The following is a 21,481-nucleotide window of genomic DNA, read 5'->3' as shown; positions in this document are numbered from 1 at the left end:
AATGCTTTTGTGGGCCAGCAGCAAAGAGATTTAGAGAAGCTCAGGATCAGGCAGCACAAGGGAATGAGTAGTGACACTACAGGTGTAGCAGTACCAGATGCAATGCTAGGAAGACTCGAGGCCAGAAGCCATACCTGTGCAATTTTCATACATCTCCAACACATGAGCTCTGCTAATCTTCACCAGCATAAACCAGAAAAAGCAGTTTGGCATCAGACACAGACGTGTGAGACAGAGCCATGTGTTGCCTGCAGGTGGGCAACCAAAGTGCTGCATGGTGGAGACAGGACCATCTGTCAGGTGGACACCTGAGGCAGATTCCCAGGAGAGGAGGCTGTCATCTGTCATGGCTAACAGGCAGCCTCCTGGACACAGTGCTCATTGGGAATACCTATCACTACTGGACCTCAAAAGTCTGGAAACTGGAAAGAAGAGCCTCCTGGCTCTTTTCCTACAGACATTTCACAGTACTGTCTACAGAAACAAAGGCACTTTATGCAAGAAGAGAGGAGCAACTGATAGAATGGTCAATGTGTATGTGTTTTACAGTTTTAATGGTCAAATCCTATGCTAAGATATCTCTCTATATTTCCCAAAATAAACGAGTTTATTCCAGCAATATAATAACCACATCTGAATGCTTCTTGCTCAAACTCACAGAGAAATATAAAAAGTAATAAGGACTTTCCAAGAACCTGAAAATCCCTTTGTTTGAATACATTTGGGACAAAACTTTTTAAATGGGCTACAGTCTAGCTTTGTTGACAACAAATCAACAGCAAACCCCAATGTACGGACACCCCAGGAATCATTTACTAAATACATCTTTATTAATGATAATTGCACAATTGAACACAAGTTTCTGCATTGACACAACATGATGGGATTACATTAACTCATGGAGGTCTGACATGCATGCACAATCCAAGCACAAGAACACCTCTATGTATTTTTAACGGTTTCTAACTTCCATCTCTAGAGAGACAGTTTCAAGGCTAGCTAAAATTTTAACAAGATGTAGATTGTCAAAAATTTCATCTCCAAATCCCTTGCTAACCCTGAAAATATTTGCAAGTTCTGAATGGGATTTTCTAAAGCACGCCATGTTGGAAAACACTGCCCCAGCAAAAATTGTTCGGGAGTTTCACCTGGGTGTTTTCTGTGACATCTCACTTATTTAACACTTTTAAGAGCTGTTTCTAATAATGCAAAAGGATCCCACAATAAATTAATAAAAGGAGTGAAATTCCAAATTGCCTAGGAAACATAGACAAGCCAACATCTAAAAATGTATCTTCCTGGTGACCAGCCCATCTCATAGCTCTCAAGAGAAACCACACTCGTGCAACAACCAAAACTTTCATCTGCCAAAAGAGATATCTGCAGCGTCCCTACAGCTGAACATTTCAGGAATATCACTGTCGCCTTATGGAATAGCATAGCCACCTTCACTTAGGTGATCTTCCACTTGTGAACAAGCAGGTGAAGGAATAATAGTTTCTAAATGTGGATCATTGGGAAAACTCCTCACTTTGTCAGTCTTCTGGTACCCTACAGAGCAGCAAGCAAAATTGCAAATAATCCTGAAAAGTGGGCAATACCTTGTAGCTTCCTGATGGCTGAGGTGAGAGAAAAGTGTGCATGGCATAAAGGCTGGTAGCAGGTGGGCAGTGGTAGGTTCTGCCCCATCAAGCTGATCCTACAGCAAGGTGAGGCCAAACAGGTTTTGAACATCCCATCGAAGAAGAATTTATACTTTTTTGATGCATATGCTATGCAATTGCCAGTTCTGACACATAACGCAATCTGTAGACACTTACACTGCTTTTTAATTGGTAACACAGATAAACTGAGTAGAGATTTGTGTTCCTACTGTAACTTCTTTTACAATGTAGCATTTGAACTGGCATATCTGCCTTTTAAATACAATGATTCTGCAACACCTTCTATTTCCAATTTTTACTAATTATTTTGGCTTTTATAGCAATACAACCAAGCTAACAATAAAATAATAACCCAGTTGTGCAACCCCAGTTCACTTTAGGCCTTGGCTGTGCACCAAGCTCTTCTCTGATTTCAGACAAAATCTGTAACTGGTATAGTTATTATTAAGATTGAAAGCACTACTAATAAATGCCGACTGTTACCATGACTTTCCCTCATTCTTGCTGCTGCTTGCCCTCTTGTATAGTAGAGACCAAGCTCCAAGGCACCACTGTCCCTTGCCACCATTCTTGTTGTATGTTACTGAGGGAGTGTTTTCTACAAAGTGTTGTTCAACCACATCCGTAATGCAGGGGTAAAGATGAGGACTGAACCCGTCACTGACACCACCAGAAATAACCACAGGAAGATCCGATCCAGGACTTGAGCTACAAACTTCCAGTCTTGTACAACCTGGGAAGGACAGAAGGAGGATAGATGTAAATGGGAACAGTGCCTTGTACTGTGTTGATACTGCTACATACATTTCAACTCCACAAATCTGGTTTTAAAATTAGACATTTGTAGTATGTGGTAGCCTAATAGAGATCACATTTTCAGCATTCATAGCTGCAAATCACTCAAACCCCCAAAGCAATGCCATGGTTCTACACACATGGTGATGAGATTTCCTCAGCCTGCACAAAAGCTTTTAGTTAAGTGCATATAGGAAAATTTAGACTTAGCCTTGAGGATGGCTTTCCACTGAACTGGACTTCTTACAGGGAGATCTGCATCTCCCTGTAAATGCCAGGATGAAGTTCTGGCGCAGCACTTGGACACAGGCATTGATTCCAGTACAAGCAGTTCGATTTACTTGTTTTTGCGTGATTTGTTGACTCAGATTGGTTACACTCAGGAAGGGAATTTTGAATGGTGAGTGCTGGCACAACTATGCATACAGAAAAGTGCTATTTATTAAGGTGATTCAAGGAACCTTTTTATTAAAATTATTTCAGCTTCAAACAGGTATTAGTCACGGACAGTATGTGTTCACATACTACATGTGTGATTTACTGTTCTTCTTTCTGCAGTAGTCCTCTCAGCACACTTTAAACAAAGCCCTAGCTCTTGCTAGGAGGATGCTAACAGATGTTTTTCCAAATGCATGCCAATTGCTGTACTGTCCTACCCTTGCATGAGATTCATTGTTTGCAAACACAGTAATTTGCTATTTTAAAAGCCAGGAGGCTCATTGAGAGGTGAAGGATAGTAGTTGGGAACTAATCTAAACAGGTGTTAGTGAAAATCTAAACAGGTGTTAGTGAAAATCTAGAAAACCTTCACTCAAAAAAGAGCAACTATGCAGTGCATAGTATGTGTTAGAAGGCCAGGACTGACACCTGGCAAATGCCATAGAGCTTGCCTTTAAGAGTAAAAGTTACATTTTTGAGCATATGAGTTTAGAGGCTTCCAGATTTGTGTGTATCCCAAACTTACAGAGGACAAGGTTTTTCAAATAAACCCAAACCAGGAATTCCTCAGGAGAGGCTCCTAGAGTCTCTTATATCTGCAAAGAGCATGGACTCACAGAACAATACACTTGTCCTTGAAGCTATGGTTTGTCTCCAAAAACATTTATCAAAGTCTGAGAAAGAATATGTCAGAGGAGAGCAGGAGGAAGAGGCAAAGGGAAAAGTATGAAGAAAAGGAAAGTGCTTGGAAGCCATTGCTGCCAAGGAATTCCCTCCTTGCCCTCCCTCCACCTACCTGTCTGATGAAATGCTCCTTTTTAACGTGCCTGGAAATGTACCGAATGGAGTCTGCTGCCTTTTCCAGAAAGGCAATAACAATTTTTTCTCCGTCTTTTGCTTGCTTGTATTTCTGCTTCCCCAGAAACTTTGATTTCGAGGTGGTTCCCTTTTCTTCAGTCTCTGAGAGTGAGTAGCGATCTACATGGGCCCTCATGCAGAGCAGACGAGGCAACTTCTGGAGAAAGAGCCTTTTGACCCAGGGTGCCATGGGATGGTAAGTCGCTGAGGATCGGTGGTGGACATTGATAACAAACACAGTCACGATGATAGAGAGGGTCACAAAAATCATGATGAAGAGCAGATACTCACCGATCAGAGGGATGACTTTGGAAGAAGAAGGGATTATTTCCTCAATCACTAAAAGGAAAACAGTGAGGGAGACTAAAACTGACGTTGATAATGAAAGCTTTTCACCTTCATCTGAAGGTAGGTAAAACACCAGGACAGTTAGAAAAGACAAGCCCAGGCAAGGGATTATTAAGAAAAGAGTGTAAAACAATGGAAGGCGCCTCAATACAAAGGAGTAAGTGACAAATGGGTAAGAGTACAGCCCATCCTTCCTGTTGCCTTTCATACCTTTGGCGTTTAAGATCTCCCACTCCCCATTATCAAAGAAGTCTTTCCTGTCTACATTTTCATCCACTAAAATCAAGTCCACCATATTGCCATCATAAGTCCACGACCCAAACTTCATGGAGCAGTTCTGCCTGTCGAAGGGGAAGAAGGTCACATCCATTGTGCAGGAGCTCTTATAACTGGCCGGTGGTGTCCAGGTCACCACTCCATTGTACTTCACTATGGCTTTGGTCATCAAGGATCCCTCAAAACGTCCATCAGCACTGGGAGTTGGACAGGAAGAAACAGTACCAAGTTCAAAACTATGTTTGCCCCAGTCATACCCCATTTGAGCTCTGTTTTCCATCCCTCACCTGGAGCACAAGGTGCACAACATTCACACAGCCTAAAGAAGCAGCCTTCTGACAGCACACACAAGCCTCACAGTAGCTGACATGCCTTGCCCAAGCTGTGGCCCAAGCCCAGAGCAAGGAGCCATGCTACTTACTTTTCAAACAAAACGATGTCAGGAAGCCACAGAGACTCAGAGGGAACCCGGATAGCAGTGATCCCACCATATTCATCTGGATTCCAGGAGAGCTTGTGGTCGATCCATTCCTATAACAAAACAGCAGAGTCCTCTGCCCACTGATAAACAGCGGCCTCTTTCCTCACCCCCGCATGTGCCTCAACAGCTGCACGTACAGCACAGCACAGCAGAGCAGGCAGAACCTGCTCTGAGGCTGCTCAGCTGCAGAGAGGGTGCCAGACAGGCATGGCTGGGAGGTGTTGATCCCCACAGGCACTGCTCCTCCAGACACAGGTGAGACCCAAGAACCCATCCGTAGGCTAGCAACCTCAAAGCCAGCACTCCTGGAGAGCACTTGACTCTCACTTCACTCACCACCCTCCACAGCCCACATGAGAGTAGTCTAAAATGAAGGAGCCGCTTCCTTTTAGTGCAGCAGCTTTCCTTCCCTCTGAGAACCAGCCCAAGATGGTTTTGGCTGGCACAGACTCCATGGACCCTAGGTGATGCAGGTACTAGCACTCAAATGACTAAGAGGTGGCCTTAATTCACTTTTCAGTGGAGACCTGGCTTTTTTCAGTAAATGGAATATAATACCTAATATCTGTACACTGTCCTTGAAAAAAAAAAAATTGGTCTTTCATCAGATAGACCTGCAGACTGTTGCAGGAAAAATAATATGGTGTTATTGTAAAGTATTTGGTTATAAAAGCAGGGAGAATCCTCTCCATTTCCATCCTGTTGAACTCTAGAATAACTTAGTCTCTTTTTTTTTTTATTTTCAGATAGGGAGGTCATAACAAAGTGGCTCCAACAACCTGGAAATTTCCACAGAAAGGCAATGGAAAATCAGCTCTCTGCTCCTTGTTCATTATTGATGAGGATATTCATTTGCCCACAGAAATAGCAGCAATGTCATACAAGAGCTGTAGACTGTGGTCAATACCAAGAAGTGGAAGATTAACCATTAAGCTGCAGCACTAAGAGACCTCCAGGGATGCAGAGGTCTCAGCCTTCACTGAGTAATTTCCTTCATGACTTAAGGATGAACCAAAAAAGCAATATTGTCTATTAATTCTCCATATGGTTCCCTTCTTATTTCTTTGAATCCACATGCTTTTCACAGCTATACTGGAGAGATTTTATATTGTTCAGGTGTGGAACGAGAGGAGGGGCCATTGCTGCTCATAGTCTCAGAATGAGGGACAGAGTACACTACTTTTAGCATGATCTTTTTCCTGAAGATGGTTTTCTAACAGATGTCTCCAGAAGCCTAGGCTGTTAAGTGGTCACAGTCTCACCTATGTCCTGGACACTTCCTGTAATAGGTACAATGAGGCTTAGGCTGGAAACACACATCATGCAAGTGGATGGACAGGGCCAAGCAGCAACCAACACAGTCATCTTGTAGCCTCCTAACACAAGAGCAGCAAATACTCTGTGAGCCACCTGGAGATAGAATCATCCCTCTGGAGTTGAACTGGAGCAGCCTCTCGGCCTGGGCGATTTGCTCCATCTGCAATACTCCACACTTTCTTCCTGCCCTGCATTGATTTCTCTCCCAGCTAAAGTGCTCTTTCGTGTCTGCAAGGCAAATGGTTGTTTCTTCTTACTAGAGCAGAAAATAGGCTGAGTGTAGACTTGGAAGATGAGCAGTTTAAAACAGGAATCTCCCTGTGGGCTATGCTGACACAAACCATAGCATCAGATGCATAAGGCTCTTTCCTCTCTTCTCCATTTTTTCCAAGCTGCTCCAGACATTGCAATTGCTCTCTCCTTCCTCCTGTTCTACCAAATTTCCATTTCTGTGCTGTCATTGAAGAGTTTAACCCACTACTAGTGGAACAAAAACCACGAGACTCAGATTCTTGACCCTTGCTAGCAGGGGGTCATAGCTTGCCTGAATCCAGACCCTTTCTCAGCAACCACTAAAGGCTCCTCTGAATCTTGTGTGTCAGCCTGCTTGTGTATCAAGTCCCACCATCTTGAGCACCAGGATGTTTGAGGTTAACAAAAAAAGGAAAAGAAAATGCTTGTGGTTTAGGTTTGCTTATCCAAGAAATTTAAGGCTCTTGCTGAGAAATTATGAATGTGATCAGGAGCATGGATTCACTAAAAGTAAATCATGCTTGACCAACCCCATTGCTTTCTACGATTAAACAACTCCCTGGATGGTCAAGAGAGAGCACTGGATATTGTCTACCTTGATTACAGCAAGGCTTTCAACACTGTCTCTCTCAGAACATCCTTGTAGGCAAACTCAGGATGTTTGGACTAGATGAGTGAACAGCGAGGTGGGTTGAGACCTGGCAGAAAGGCAGATCCCAAAGAGCTTGTAATCGGGGCCACAGGGTCAGGCTGGAAGCCTGTCACTGGTGGTGTCCCCCAAGGTTCCATACTTGGCCCAGTGCTGTTTAACTTATTCACCAATGACTTGGATCAAGGCACAGATGCCATCTCAGCATGACACAAAGTTCACAGGAGTGGCCAACACCCCAGAGGGATGTGCAGCCCTTCAGAGGGACCTTGACAAGTTGGAGGGATGGGAAGAGAAGAAACATCTGAAATGTAACAGAGGCAAGTTCAGGGTCCTGCACCTGGGGAGGAACAACCCCAGGCACCAGCACAGGCTGGGGGTGACCTGCTGGGAAACAGCTCTGTGGAGAAGGACCTAGGGGTCCTGGTGGACAACAAGCTGTCCATGAGCCAGTAGTGTGTCCTGGGGGCCAAGGCCAATGGGACCCTGGGGTGCATTAGGGAGAGCATTGCCAGCAGGTTGAGGGAGGTGATCCTGTTCCTCTGCTCAGCACATCTGGAGTTCTACTCAGCACATCTGGTGAGAAAGATCTGGAGCTCTGTGTCCAATCCTGGGCTCCTCAGGACAGAGAAAACATGGACAATACAAGTCCAGCAGGGGTAACAAAGATGATGAGGGGACTGAATCATCCCTCTTACAAAGAAAAACTGAGGGAGCTGGGCTACATGAACACACAACATCCACAGCGGGACATCTGGGTCGGGCACAGGTATTTAGTGCTCAGCCTGAGCTCCTGAGGGCACTTATACATGTGAAAACCACAGCCAATTCCTCATTTTCCACTCCTTGTACATTACCTTGGGTCTTGATGCTCTCAGCTCATTAAATGGAGAAGTGGTATTAGAAATGGTAACAATTCCAGAGAGCCCAACTCTGGGAAATCACAGTCCAGAGTTTCTCTGAGCTGTCCTAGCTAAAATCTGAGGATTCCAAAGGCTTCCAGAGAAATCAGTTTGTCTACAGTGCACAGGGCTTGGACCTGCAGGTGAAGATGGGTTCCAGGAGAGGGTTGGAAAGGGGAGAGGACAGATGAGGGCAGATGAGTTCTGCTGTCTGCCCAAGTGGGTACCCAAAGGGAGCCAAGATGTGGCCTTGTGCACAAAAGGGGCTCTACAATTGCAGCTAAAGGTGGGGAAATCGTAATACTGCAGATAATTCAGGACACGTTCCCAGCAGTTGTATTTGGACTAGAGAGAAATTTCTCCAGCAAAAGGGGAAAATCCTGTCTTCCCCACAGTGAGGGAAGGGCTGAGCTTCTCCCTCTTCAAGGGAAAGATCATCTTTACACGCAATACCCATATTGGTTTTAGGGGTCTTGCTCCAGCCAGAATCTCACACTCACTGCAGCAGTACAGTAACCAGACTGAGACAAAAATTGAGTCACATTTCTCATCCACCAGCCCAGTGACCCCCAAGAACTTTTCCTCATGGCATGATTTCAAGTACGGTTTGTTTTTTATGTCCTCTGCCCAGGATCAGCTGACATCTTTACAGATACTCACAAGGCTGAGAGACTTAAAATAATTGTCACAAGGTCAATAAACTGGTGCAATGTAACCTAAACCAAAAACAGTGTTCTTCAGGAGTGAAGAAGAAAGGAGACCTAACAGTTCAACTTGCACCTTTCCATCATTTGTATAAATCACCATCTGTTCCAGAAGCAATTATGATAGAAAGATCATTAAAATTAATGATCTTTCTATCATAAAAAAAATTAATCTGATTAATTTGCTACAGCTTTTAATGGGAAAAGGTCTGTGGTGGGTGTGTGTGTGTGTGTGTGTGCGTGTATGTAACGTACTGGCCTCTTCTTTGTCTTTACATATGCTGAGGAATGAAGAAGTCTATCCGAGGCACCACTCTTGGCTCAGACAAGGGAGACAGTACTTGTGTCACCTCTAAGTATGAGACAGGATAGTCCCTCAGGGCACATACAACATCCCAGGGATAGCCACTGCAATACCAGCTTTCCTGAAATAAATACTGGCTTGAGCACACAGCTGGGGTGCAGGTCAGGAGAAGAGGGTACCCTATGTCCTAAAGGCCTACTTGCCTGCCTTTCTGTCTCTGTACGTAGGCTGAAGGGTGAAGAGCGAAGAAGAACTTCAAGTTAGGTATCTTGGTGCTGGCCAAGCATCTCAGCATCATGAAATGGGATGGATGGCACAGTGGGCAGAAAACTGAAATGGCTACTTAGCTCAGCAGTTCCCCTGGGGAAAAGGGAGGTGTGATGTGGTCTAATTTACCTGTTTCAGCCATACGTTGGTTGTCATCAGCTGATTCTTCTCATCCTAGAGTGAGACAGGGAGAGAGGATTGTAATACCAAAGCAGCCATTAGGAACAGACCCTGTGCCTGCTGAGTCCAACCCTGTGCCAAGATGAGGAGATCCCTATGGTCCTGTTTCCCCATGGGCTTGGGCTCTTCAGTCACCACTAAGGGAAAGTGACTGACTTTCTAGGTACTGTCCCTGCTATCACTGGGAGCCCCTGAGGCTGGGAAACTGAGATCTGGCATTCCCGAGCTCAAAGGAATCATATGCCAAAGACCCAGGATGCAGCCAGGGCTCAGACAGCAAGTAGAATCAGGTCACACGTGCTTGTGGGCTCATAGGATGGCTCATCTCCCCACACTGCTCAGCCTGGAGGGAGTTAGGGAAGATACAAGCTGAAACATTGTCCTAAACATGTAAATAAAGCACAAAATTAGAGTGTGCCTTCCACAGCACAAGGGGAGGTTACCAGGGGCTGGCGGATGTAAGGAGCACATTGTTGTGTGGGTACCTCTGGGCATTGTGCAAATTCCACTGTGCACTGCAGCAGAAAGAGAAGGGAAAATTTCCAGAAGGGAAAAAACACAGGATTAGCTATGCTGCCTCTAGAGTTTTATCTTAGTGACCAGCTGGGTTAAGACTTGAACTATCTTTGGCATCAATGCTAGCTTGCTTGGAATGAATAACACACAGCCAGCTCTTACTCTTCCTCAGTCCTCTCCTGTAGATGTCTTGTCATTAAATTGCAACACAGATGTCAAGGACTGTCTGGCATGGGTTGTTTGATCAAAACCTTATGGACATTAGGCCATATTCCCTAAGAACAATAGGGAAAAAAGGACCTTCAGGTTTCCTTCAAAACAAATGAGTCCTACAGTCCATGCTGTGGGTGGAGGGGAACGGGGTGGGGAGAAGGTTGTATCACCAGCAGCATTTCATGCTCAGTGTTTTGCTGCCCAACCATCACTGGGCATTTCTTGTGACAGGAGGCAAAAGCTAATTACATTACCAGTCCTCCCAGGTGAAGGCATAACTATCTATAAAAGTGGTGTTTTAAGAACACAACACTTACCACATCCACAAGCTGTGATATCTTTAACCCAAAAAGGACTTTGATGGTGTCGTTGGAGTTTTCCACAGGGCGGACCCATTTCTGATAGCCTTCAAATAAGTGCTTGAGGAGCGCATCCTCATTTTCAGCAACTGAACTGAAGGCATTCACATCTGGAAGAGAGCAACACAGAGTGGAGGCATTGCCAGAAACCAGACATGTAGAATGCCATGACCTGAAAAAGAGCAATGATGTGAGGAAAATTCACCTCTGGGCAGGTCTTGTCTTGTACAGCAAATTCTGCAGGAATTCAGATGCACAAACTCTCAGCAGAACCAGGGCAAGTGAATAGAAAGGCAAGATAGCCCAAGCCCAACTCACATTAAAAAAAAATCATCAGAGCAGTGATGACTTTGTACCAGGTTTATGTTTTCTATGAACTTTTTGCCAAAGCAAAAAGAGCCCATCAGGCAGCAGTAGGAGCTGAATGATGCAGTCAGAGCTAGATCTGCCAGCCAAGCACAGAGATATCATGGCCTGTACCTGCATGACTTGTGACTCCCACAATCACCGACACCAATCTCCCCCTTGCACTTGCCACCATGAATGGGGAAGGGCAGACCATCCATCCTTTCCCAAACTTCAGCCCACTCCCTGTGGTGTTGAGGTTCTGACATGATCTCCATCTCTTCTCTTGTGCACAAACACAGCAACCAAGGGTGAAGAAGGATTTTATCTCTCTTCAAAGCCACCATGGAGGAAAAAAGACTGGTTCCACACAACAGGGATCACAGCCAATATTGCTGTGTCAGCAGTCAAAAGGACCTCACAGGACACTGTCCAGGGCCCAGCTTGTGCCTTGACAGCCCCAGGATGAGCAGAACATCTGTGTGTGGATTGCCAAGCGTTAGGAGTGGGAGGGGTCTGCAGGCCCATGGATCTGCAGTGCCAGGATCTGACAGTGGGAGAGCCCTGCAGGGCACAGTCAATATGCTCACACACCATGTGCATCAACGATCAGAGTTAAGACAGCCCCCAACAGGGTCCCTGTAGCACATGGAGAGAAAGGGCATTCAAACACAGCAGCCCTTCCAGAGAAAAAACTGGAGGCAGAGGATCATGCTCTGCTTCTACATGGAGAAAAGGATGTGACCACAGACCACTATCTCTGCCCATGTCCCCTTCCCCAGCAGCTGCTGCCCATCTCCTGAGCATGACAGGCTGTGCAGCCTCCTCCACCTCGGTCAGGGTCTGTCTGAGGCTGCAGACAGGGCTACACCTCCCAGCAAGAAACACAGATGAAGAACTGCCCAAAGCAAAAACCTGATCTCACAACAGAGTTTTCCATGGGACAAAATAATTTTTTAATGCTCTCTGGATTCTCTCAGGATAGCACAAGGTCCAAGCAACACTGTCATCCCCACTTCCAGACACAGCAAGATATACCATTCCTCTTTGAAGCAGCAATAAACTCTGAAACCTAGTGCTTGCACTCACAAAATAACAACTTTACTGTCAGATGTTCCAGCACAAGCTGCGTTTGTCCTCTGTATCTGCAATACAGGTGAGGTGGGGTTATCAAGCCCTGGGCAGGCAGAGGCTGGCTGATCAGAGGGACCTTTCACACTCATTTCTATCGGTTCCATCCCAGAGCCAGGCATAGCTCATGAAGCTGTCAGCACAGTTTATAACAGTCCTCTATAGGGCCACACTCTGTCTTGTCACTTTGTCACAAGCTCTTGAGGTCTGCTGTTTCCAGAAATGTCCCTTCTGCTTGTTCCAGAGTTTATTCTCATTCCAGAGCTGACCCTAGCTCCTCCACAGCAAATAATGGACAGAGTCTGCAGACTCACTGTCCACAGATCTGTCCTAGGAAACTAGATTGGTTGCCCAAACATGGCAGATGGGCATTGCATCTGCAACCAAAGGAAGAGAAAGAACACATTTCTCCCCGCTCACTACCCACAGCCTCAGAGGTCCAACCCCTTGACTCTAAGAGTCTTTGCAGAGCCTGTATCTCCTAGATATTTCGCTTTCCCTTTAGGAGATTCATAGGGGCATATAGTTGTTAAAAACAAGAAATTTAACAGAAAAGCCTGTGAATAGAAAAATCCATAACCCCAAAATATGCACGATCAAAACCAGCTCTGTCTTACTGTCAGAACACATTGCTCTGTTTTCATTTGAGTATGACATCCTGCACACATATATGCAGCCACACACCCTCTGTGTCCGTGGGTGTGTATGACTCCCCCCCAAAAGAAAACGGTGCCATTTCACAGCCCCCATCTCACATAAGGTTCAGGCACCTAATGCTCCAAGGGGGTATAGAAGACAGGTGGTAAAGCTGGGTTCGGGGCTGGATATGTTGAATCTCATCTGCTGAGGAAGCCACAAAAAAGTGAAAAATACTTGAGGAGTCTCAAAAGGAAGAAAGCCAGAAGGAAGAAGATTGCTGCCTTTTTAAGACAGCCTCTGTACTTGCAAAAAGACAGTTTAAAAGCAGAAGTTATTAATGAGAAATAAGAAATATCATGTGGGAAAATTGCCTAACAGTTCCTTTGACTAAGCCCCACTTTATGGTTAAGCTAGATAAACCCACGGAGAAAATACTGAACAAAGTAGCACTGCCTTTCAAAAAAAGAAGAGAAGCAGCCATAGGACAGATATATCCCTGAATCTACCATATGATGGACTGAGAGGCAAAAACTGGGGAGCTCCCTGGCAGGTTAACATGCATTCAAGTATTCAAGCACTGTCTGCCATCTCTCCCCTCTCCCAGTTTCCTGTCTCTCTCTGTGATCTGTCCAAGTAGCAGCTCCCCATGGGTGCAGGACAGGAGTTCTGGGGCAGAAAGTCTGCTAAACAAACGTGCAAAACACCCCAATAAGTACAGACAAGACACTTAGCCCTTTATCAGTTTGCCTGAAGCATTTCAGGTTTTCTCTTGGTGACAGAAATTCTCCCTTAATTCCCTTTAGCAGCCAGAAGTCAAGCCTAGGATTATTTGTTAATTTCTAGACAGCAATTGCCCCACCATCAGTTATTAAAACCTGGTTGTCAAACTGACCATGGTTGCAACACAAAGGCAGCAACTGATACAGCCCTCTTCTGCTACTACTCACACGGTGTTTAAAGGATGACCAAGGGAAGCCAGCATTCACCGTATCCCAGAAAACAGTAGCTAACCGGCCAACAGAAAAATAAACTTGAACAACTGCAGCTCAGCTTGGAAGGAGAAGAAGAAATCACACCTACCTGAGCGGCTCAGACACAGCACAATGAGCACTAGGCAAAGCATGGGCACCACCGTGGCTTTTCCGTTAAATCTGATCTTCTGTTTTCATTAGCAAATCGGTCTCATCTTTGCAGGGGACTTAAACAATCTAGTTAAAAATCAAAGCAGGCAGTTGAGCCGGCAAGGCAGGGCAGCACCTTCCTAGCCTTATCTTGCCCTCATTATGACGCTTGGTAAATCACACTTCATTGATTTTCAGTCAGCTGTCACATCCCGTAAGCCTTAAACGGGGCTCTGGGTCCTAAACTCTGACTGATCTCCTTGTGGCAGTATTTACATGGCTACAAGCACTGCGGTCTAGGAGTATGTGAGAGGAAAGTCTTTTAAGGAGGAAAAATATCTTTTATGCTACTGCTGATTACAGCTGGGGAAAAGAAAAAAAACAGACTGCAGTTCAGACCCAAAGATAAATCAGATGCCTTAAAGATTATCTGATTATCTGTTCCAGGTGTATTGGCTGTAGAGGCAGACTCCCTACAGACCTAACTTAGCTTGTTCCATGCTACGCTTGCTGTTCTGGAGCTATAAAATGGATTTGGGGGGCAAAAAACATCCAGTAAGAAGTAAGTGGGAAAACAATGCTGATTTCTAAATTTGTATCTCATACACAAAATATCACAGACAGCAGCACAGAAGTCCTTGCACAGTACTATCCACTGGCACAGCTTAACAGAGAATGCTGCCCCGGGGTCTTGTGTTTAGCAATGGGAGTGAGGATTATTTAGCCAGTTTCTCGGCAGTCAGACCTCTGTCAGTCCCCCCCCCAGTAGATACCTCACACAAGGCTCCTTTCAGAAACCACCAGAAATTAGAAGCAATCACCAGAAATTGCTGATAATCAAAAGGGATGCAGGTTCCTCTTTTCCCATCCCCCTGACACTCCTCTGCTGAAGGATTATCAGGATCTTCTCTGTTTTCTTCTCAAATGAGAGTTAGTTTGGCATATCTCTCGAAAGAGGAGGTTTTCTCCTGAACTTTTCAAGTTTAAGGAAGAGGCATTCAAAAGTCTTTTAGCTTGTCCCCAAACCCAAAACTCCTCCCAAAACTCCTCCTGATTATTTCTTACTGGCTATTAAATTGCTTGCTGCTTTTTATATAGGAAGCCTGGAGGTTTTTCAGCAATGTGGGGTACACTTCTGGCAGTGGTCCAGATTTTGGTACAGTTACAGGTTTTGTGATTCAGATTTGCCTTATCTAACATCCTCACAGAGGATTGATAACTGGCAGCTGTAATCTTACCAGATTATTCATCTTGCTGTAATGAAAAATTTGCAATACAAGTTTCAAAGTCACATTGCTGCTGCAAGTAACATTCTTCTAGTGTCCTATCAACTTCTTCATGCTTCTGTGACCTTGCAACCTGCTGCATCCCCAGCTCTCAGGCAGGCCACCAGCAGCAACTCAGTGAGCTTGCTTTTTCCACTACTCTACTACACACAAGAAATCTGCAAGCTCCTAGCTTGCAGATTCCTAGCTCCACAGTTCTGTCCCTGGTCACCCAGCAGGACTAGAGGAGCAGCTGGCTTCTTCCTCATCTTTCCTCATCTCAGATGCAGAAAGCCATGCAAAAGCAAGAGTGCAACCAAAAAACCATCTTCAATGAAGTGTACTTTCAACACCAGCTGCTGTAACTTCTCCGTTTCCCTATTAGATCAACAACAGGCACAAGTACACAACTTCTTGAGCTACACAGGAAAGCTCCTTTTTTTTTAATGCTGTCTTCAAGAGAACAGCAGTCATTTGGCTGGAGTGGTGGGGATAGACAGCACCACAGACTGCCACAAAGCTTAGTCTAAACAAAATCATTCTGCCCGATACAAATTTTTCTGCAACAAGGTTACCACTTTAAAATGCTCACTGCAGATTATCGAATACTTTCCAACATGTTTGTTGTCATGTACAGGACTCAGCACCCTCAGATCATCCATCCTTTAGCCTCAAGACTGCAAGCCCCAGCCTTTGTCTATTGACACCTCTGATTGTAGTTACTGCCTGAGATTGCATTCAGGCATTGCTCTATTAGGCAATATGAGAGACACTTGTTTCTCACAGGGCTTTAACATGCTGCCTTGTGCCAATGGAGTTAATTTATTATGTGCCTACAGGAGTAGGCTTTTTGCTACTAGACGATAGTTGCTTAGAGGGAAATATGAAGTATGGTTGCATTACCATTGCCCCCACCCACTGCCTAGACAGTGACAAGAGGTAAGGACCAGGTTTGCCTGGTCATTGGCTTCCAGAGTTACCAGACTGCCAGAGGAGAATATTAGAGACAGAAATTCTGTTTGCCTGTTGTTTTCCGTTCACAAGTCTTCATGCAGCCCTGCACTCCAACATTTTGGAAAGGGAGGTAGGCATGAATACTCCCATTTCGCCAAATGGGCCATGAAGCATAAGGAGCATCTATTCTGAAATAGCAAATTAATTCTTGGGCAGGACTCAGCTTGTGGCAGCAGCTAAGTAGCTACTCTCTATAGAGAAATGTCTTTGCTTTTCCACAGGTTTCATAGGATTTGTAATTAATATGAGGCTGCAATTCCAGGCTGCGAAGAGCCATACACGGCCTAGACACAAGCAGCACTGGAGCTGGGCCTCACTCTCTAGGCAGCAAAAATGCCAAGAAAAAGAGAAATCTACCTAGAGGCACAAATCCATCTTTTTGAGCACACATGGTTAATACTAGCAGCAACCGAAAACTCAAGGTTATGATGGACAGTCCTAAGCCGTGTTACCTGAAGGCACCATGCAGTTAAGCATGGAAAACAGATTCCAGGGAAAGGTGACAGTGCTGTCTGGCAATCAGAGGGTGGGAAACCTGGACTAAAGTGAGAAGGATGGTGAAGGGGAAGGACATAGATGGGAGATGCTCTGAACCAAAACTGTGAGGTTTTGTTTCAAAAATCCAGAGCCAAAGTAGAGTTTGCTGCACTTCTAGGTTTGTCAGCTCCAGGCAGGAGAAAGAGCGATAAGATAGCACTATGGAAGAAGAGACACCTTTTAGGTAGACGTGTCTTCTCCTTCCCAAACACCTCTGACCTTTCCTGGTACATGCAGGGGACATGCCAGAAGCCAAGGAAGGCCAACCTGAAATGCCAGGACTTGTGATGGAGCCAGGCTCTTGCAAGCTCCCAAGGGAGGACTGAATCCATATTGTCATGAACACTTGCCCATAGGAGGTGAGGGAGAGTATCTGGAGAAAAAATAGGGTGGGAAAGGGCAGAATTCCTGGAATCTCATTTTTGCCCTGACACTTCTCAGATTCTTTCTAATCTCAGTTCTTGCCAGCAGCAGACACCTTTCTTCACCTTGCAGCTTCTCAAAATGTGTGCTTTCACTGGGCAAGAACAGAGCTGGTTTTAGCCAGTTCACCAGTTATTTTTGCAGCACCAAACATTTCCACGTGCCAGATGGAACAGTTTGGAGCCAACAGCCCACCTCTCCATACATCCTGTCCACTCTCCTCCAGCTTCCTGTCCCTGCAAATGCCCTCCTTCTTTCTCATGGCTTGCTTACTGGCCCTGTGAGATGCAAAGCTGTGTTTCGTGACAGGTGCAAACAGGCGACGTGTGTATTTGTGAATGCGAAATGTGTGGACACCGACAATGGGATAGTTGCGAATTCTAATAATAACTGAGGAAAATAAAGCATGGAAAAAGGCCTTTGAAACTATCTTTTGTTTGCAATTAACCCTAGTTGATTTAGGAGCATTGGAATTAAGGTGTTAAGGATGTTGCTTTTTGCTTGTAGTTAATCCATAAAAAGCTCTGCAATAATAACCTTTTGAAGTATAATTTTAGAATATTACTTGTATCCTTGAAAGTAGAGCTTTTGAATATATATAAAGGAAATATGCTTATCTCACGCCTTGTTGAAGCAGAGAAAAACAGTTTGAGAAGGACTGATCAAAGATTTATGGTTTTGACCAAAGGGAAGCTGGATATCACTGTTATGAGATTTATAGTCTCTGCAATTAAAAGGTGGACCCACGCCTGGAGAACTGGACCCCACCAGATGGGATTCGTCTTTCTTCTTTCGGAAACTGGACCATCACCATTGGGGATACTCCGTTGAGATACATCCTGAGAAGTTAAAATCTCAATAGTGCATAGAACTGTGATGTAATAATTTGGAATAGAAATTGCTGATGAGTAAAAATTGGAAATAGAAACTGTTGAAAAAAAAAAACTGATGAGCACCCCTATAAATATCTGTAACCATCAATTATTGGTGTGCAGTTGGAGGGAAAACTTCCCCCACTGTACCCAGCACTGTATTGCTCATACTTTACCATATTAAATAATAAATTGATTGCTGCTTGAATATTAGCCTAGTCAAGCCTCTTATTCCTAACAGCCCCACCAAGCAAACCCCAATGCCGTCCTCCCTGCTGCCCTTTTTCCCTCTAATCCATCCCTCCTCCTCCATACACCCTTTTCTACCGCAGTTCCTCAGCACAGTCGCCACTCTCCTCCTCCACCTGGCCCTCCGCCTTTTCCCGCCTCGCTCAGGCCGAGCGGAGGTGCCCTGGCCCGCTCCAGCCTTTCCGCGGCGCCGTGGCCGCAGTCCCAGCTCCCCGCCGTGGCAGGCCGAGGGCAGCGCAGGCCGCGCCGCAGGGCCCGGCTGCTCCCGGGCCTGCAGCCCTTCCGAGGGAATGCACACGGCTGCTGCAGTAGGACACGCTGCGAGAGCCCTCTTTGGGAGGCCAGGGTAACGTGAAGTGCTGGGAACTCATGGATGGAAATGTATGCGTCTGTCTCTGTATCAGCCAAGGAGAACGCACTAGCCAGCGGAGCAGGCTCAGAAAGGGCTGAGGGGAGCCCTTGAGGCGGCTGTCTGAACTGAACTCGAAAAAGTTGCACCCACGCAGTTGTTTCGGCGGTGATCAGGCTGTGCACGTACAGGGACAAGGTTTTGCAGAACGAGAGTCGTTTCCGTCCTTGGTTTCCTTGGCACCTTGCTACCATGAGGAAAGCCCTCCCTGCCCTCCTTCCCGTTTCCACCACATGCATGTGAATGCAGACTTGAGACAGACCTCAAGTCTGAGTCTCTGTGCCTTCTGACATTGCAGAGTTCATGCAACTGCCTGCTGCACATTGCTCTGCAAAAACCTCCCAGTGCTTCACCCGGAGTGGGACACGGGTCTTGGGGAGGTGCAGAGCGTTTTCATCACTGCACGCACATTAATGTTTCTAATAGGTGGTGCATCGCCTTCTGCATTGGAATCGTTGTTTTCCTTTTTCAGTTCTAACTTTACCATGAGGCCTCATTTAGGAGTGTCTTGCAGCACTGTGGTGACTTCCTGCATTTTTGTGACACTAACTAGCTTTGAATATGATAATTTTCAAATCCACTTGTTCTGAGTTAATGATTGTAAACAAAGGTGTGGCTCAGCTCTGACAGTTTCTCAGCTTTTCCTTCCATTTCATCAAGCTCATCTCTGCTTTCATAAATGCTCCTCGCAGCTCAAATTTTATCTGCAGCATCATGGACTTGCTGTTCAGATGTCAAGGCTTGGAATATTTCAGAGGTAAGCAAACAACTAGTAAGGATCAAGACTTTGCAAGATGCCAGAGAAAAATCTGCTTTAATGACAACTGCTTCAGGAACGACAGAGGAATTTGGTTCATACCTAACTGCATGAGCCTCTCAGCCTCTCATTTTCAATGGTTACACCTGTTGTCTAGAAGCCTTTATCCCAACACACGCTGTGCTCTATTACAAGAGGTTCTGCTTTCTCATTCTGATCGAATACAGGCTTTTTATCCCCAAGGCAATCATAAAATTTAAAAGGCAATTCTTGCCGCATCCCATGGCCTCAGTAAGCTGCATGACTTCTTGCACACCTTTGTCCATTTCATACACTTCTCTTTGGATGTGACAGCTCCACTATACAGCCAGAATGGTGGTAGCTGACAAATTTTCTTTTTGGAACTGCTCCATCTGGCATAGGAGGATAAGGGGCTCCCTTGAAGATATAGCAAAATTAAATGCTTTGTCAAAAATTAGATGAACGCTGCAAGCTCTGTTCCTGCCCGCATTTGAGGGCATTTGCTCTTTATGATCATTTGCTGAGTCAACTCAGATGGTTGTCCTGTGGGCCCACATAGTCCATTCAATCCAAATAAGGGGTAATTTTTAACTTTAGAAATGTATTTTGACAGAGGTAATAATTCTGGACTGTCTAAAAGATGAAAGCAATTATCATGTTTCATTAGAAATGTTTGGAAGCCAATACTTCTCTATGTCTTTCTTCATTATATTACTGTATGCTGTTGAGGTGCTGTTAGAAGCTGTTCTATTTTTACAGAAAATGCAACAGCACTAATTGTCTCTGCCATATTCAGCCTCACAAAACTCAGGGTCCCATGATGTGCATGCATTTTACTTCAGGTCATCCCTGGCTACAAAGTTGAAACTGCTCTGGCAGCAGATCAGTCAACAGACCAGACCTCACCTCTGTCAAAGTATCACAATACCACCTTCTCCATGGGAAAACAGGGGTGAGAGTACTGAGTGTAGAAGAATTAAAGGCATTTGGCATGCATGCAAGATAGCCTGTAGCCTCAATAGAACAATTCTCAGTAATATCAACTAGCCTGGAACTATGGAAACAATTGATGTTAAACATGAGTCTAAACATAGCATAGCGTACCAGATGCTTTCACCAGATGCTTCATTCAGTTTCTGAATGAAGTCAGACTATGCTTTTCATATAATTTGCAAAAATTAACCTTTGGGTAATATATAATCATAACAAAAGTGATGTGAAAGTAATGTTAGGTAGTAGAATGTCCTGTAATTATTTGCTAATAATGGGTTTGTAATTATTTTATATAATTTTGTAATTAAGTGGTATAACCCATGCATATATCTTAAAACAATGTAAGTTTATCAAATAGATTAAAGTTATGAAATAGCACACTGGAAGGTTTTGATACTTAAACCGCTGTCTCTACTGGATGACATATTTTATATCTGTCATTTGTTTTGCTTCTAACAAGCCAGAGAAGCTGAATACAAAACCAAATGTTTACATCTTCACCTTACTAGAAAGCGTAATTGATATTATCTATAAAACATGCAAAAACTAGTTTTGCCTGTTCTATCATGTCAGAATATCCTATTTCCTCTAACTTTTAATGGCCTGCCTGTGTCTAGTCAGAAGAATTAACCTAATGGTATGTAAGTAACTTCACATGTTAGTAAACTGATGCTGGGTTGGAATAACTGCCTGAACTGGGAGCAGAGTCTGACAATTTGTATATATTAGGAGGAAGTGGAACATAGGGGATAACAGCCAAAATGCTCTGCAGACTACTCCCACAGTGCAGGAGAAATGGTCTGGGAAGATGTCCAGTTCTCCAACAGAAGGCTGGTAGGTGTAGGGCCAGTCCCTGGCAAGATGACGGGGTAGAGTGCCAGGAGAGAACTTGGCATGGTCCTGAGAGAGCTTACAGAACAAATGCCATCTCCACTAAACTTCACAAAGGCTCAAAACCACCTTTTAACCGCCTCAGACAAAACTGGGCTGCTGTTCTCTTTCTCCACATTATCATCCTTGCATCTCTGCATGGGGGAAACTCTTCACATTCACTTTCAGTGCAAGTCAGCTAATAGACCTGGTTTCATATGGTTTGTAAATTTTTGAGGCTTTCAGTGAGCCCAGAGAGCTTGATGCATTAACACCAGGTGCAAACAACATGATACTAAGTGAAATCAGGAG

At 44.8% G+C, this 21,481-nt stretch overlaps 1 protein-coding gene across 4 annotated transcripts; it reads right to left on the bottom strand.

Moving 5' to 3' along the window:
• Positions 1-820: 820 nt before the first annotated feature.
• On the bottom strand, positions 821-18,572 carry CHRNB3 (cholinergic receptor nicotinic beta 3 subunit). Of its 4 annotated transcripts, none has more exons than XM_074532658.1 (7): positions 18,198-18,572; positions 13,719-13,846; positions 10,482-10,633; positions 9,385-9,429; positions 4,801-4,910; positions 3,694-4,576; positions 821-2,397 (listed from the first exon to the last, which is right to left on the bottom strand). In XM_074532658.1, exons 2-7 carry the CDS (start codon positions 13,759-13,761, stop codon positions 2,263-2,265), a joined length of 1,368 nt encoding a protein of 455 aa, XP_074388759.1. In that variant the 5' UTR covers positions 13,762-13,846; positions 18,198-18,572; the 3' UTR covers positions 821-2,262. The 4 variants fall into 4 exon arrangements, with proteins under 4 accessions (XP_074388759.1, XP_074388760.1, XP_014121989.1 ...); XM_074532659.1 differs by having other exon boundaries at positions 18,236-18,572; XM_014266514.3 differs by lacking the exon at positions 18,198-18,572 and having other exon boundaries at positions 4,047-4,576; positions 13,719-17,909.
• Positions 18,573-21,481: the final 2,909 nt, after the last annotated feature.

The sequence above is a fragment of the Zonotrichia albicollis genome, chromosome Z (assembly GCF_047830755.1).
Source record: "Zonotrichia albicollis isolate bZonAlb1 chromosome Z, bZonAlb1.hap1, whole genome shotgun sequence".
Classification (NCBI taxonomy): Eukaryota; Metazoa; Chordata; class Aves; order Passeriformes; family Passerellidae; genus Zonotrichia; species Zonotrichia albicollis.
The sequence above is the reverse complement of the archived record's forward strand: the minus strand, read 5'-3'. Positions and strand labels throughout refer to the sequence as shown.

Excerpts from the sequence above, each read along its gene's own strand:
- CHRNB3 (XM_074532658.1), bottom strand. The coding sequence starts at position 13,761 with ATGCTTTGCCTAGTGCTCATTGTGCTGTGTCTGAGCCGCTCAG. Across the intron at positions 9,430-10,481 it reads TATCACAGCTTGTGGATGTG|GATGAGAAGAATCAGCTGAT; the intron begins GTAAGTGTTGTG and ends GTCTCACTCTAG. Across the intron at positions 4,577-4,800 it reads GACATCGTTTTGTTTGAAAA|TGCTGATGGACGTTTTGAGG; the intron begins GTAAGTAGCATG and ends TCCAACTCCCAG.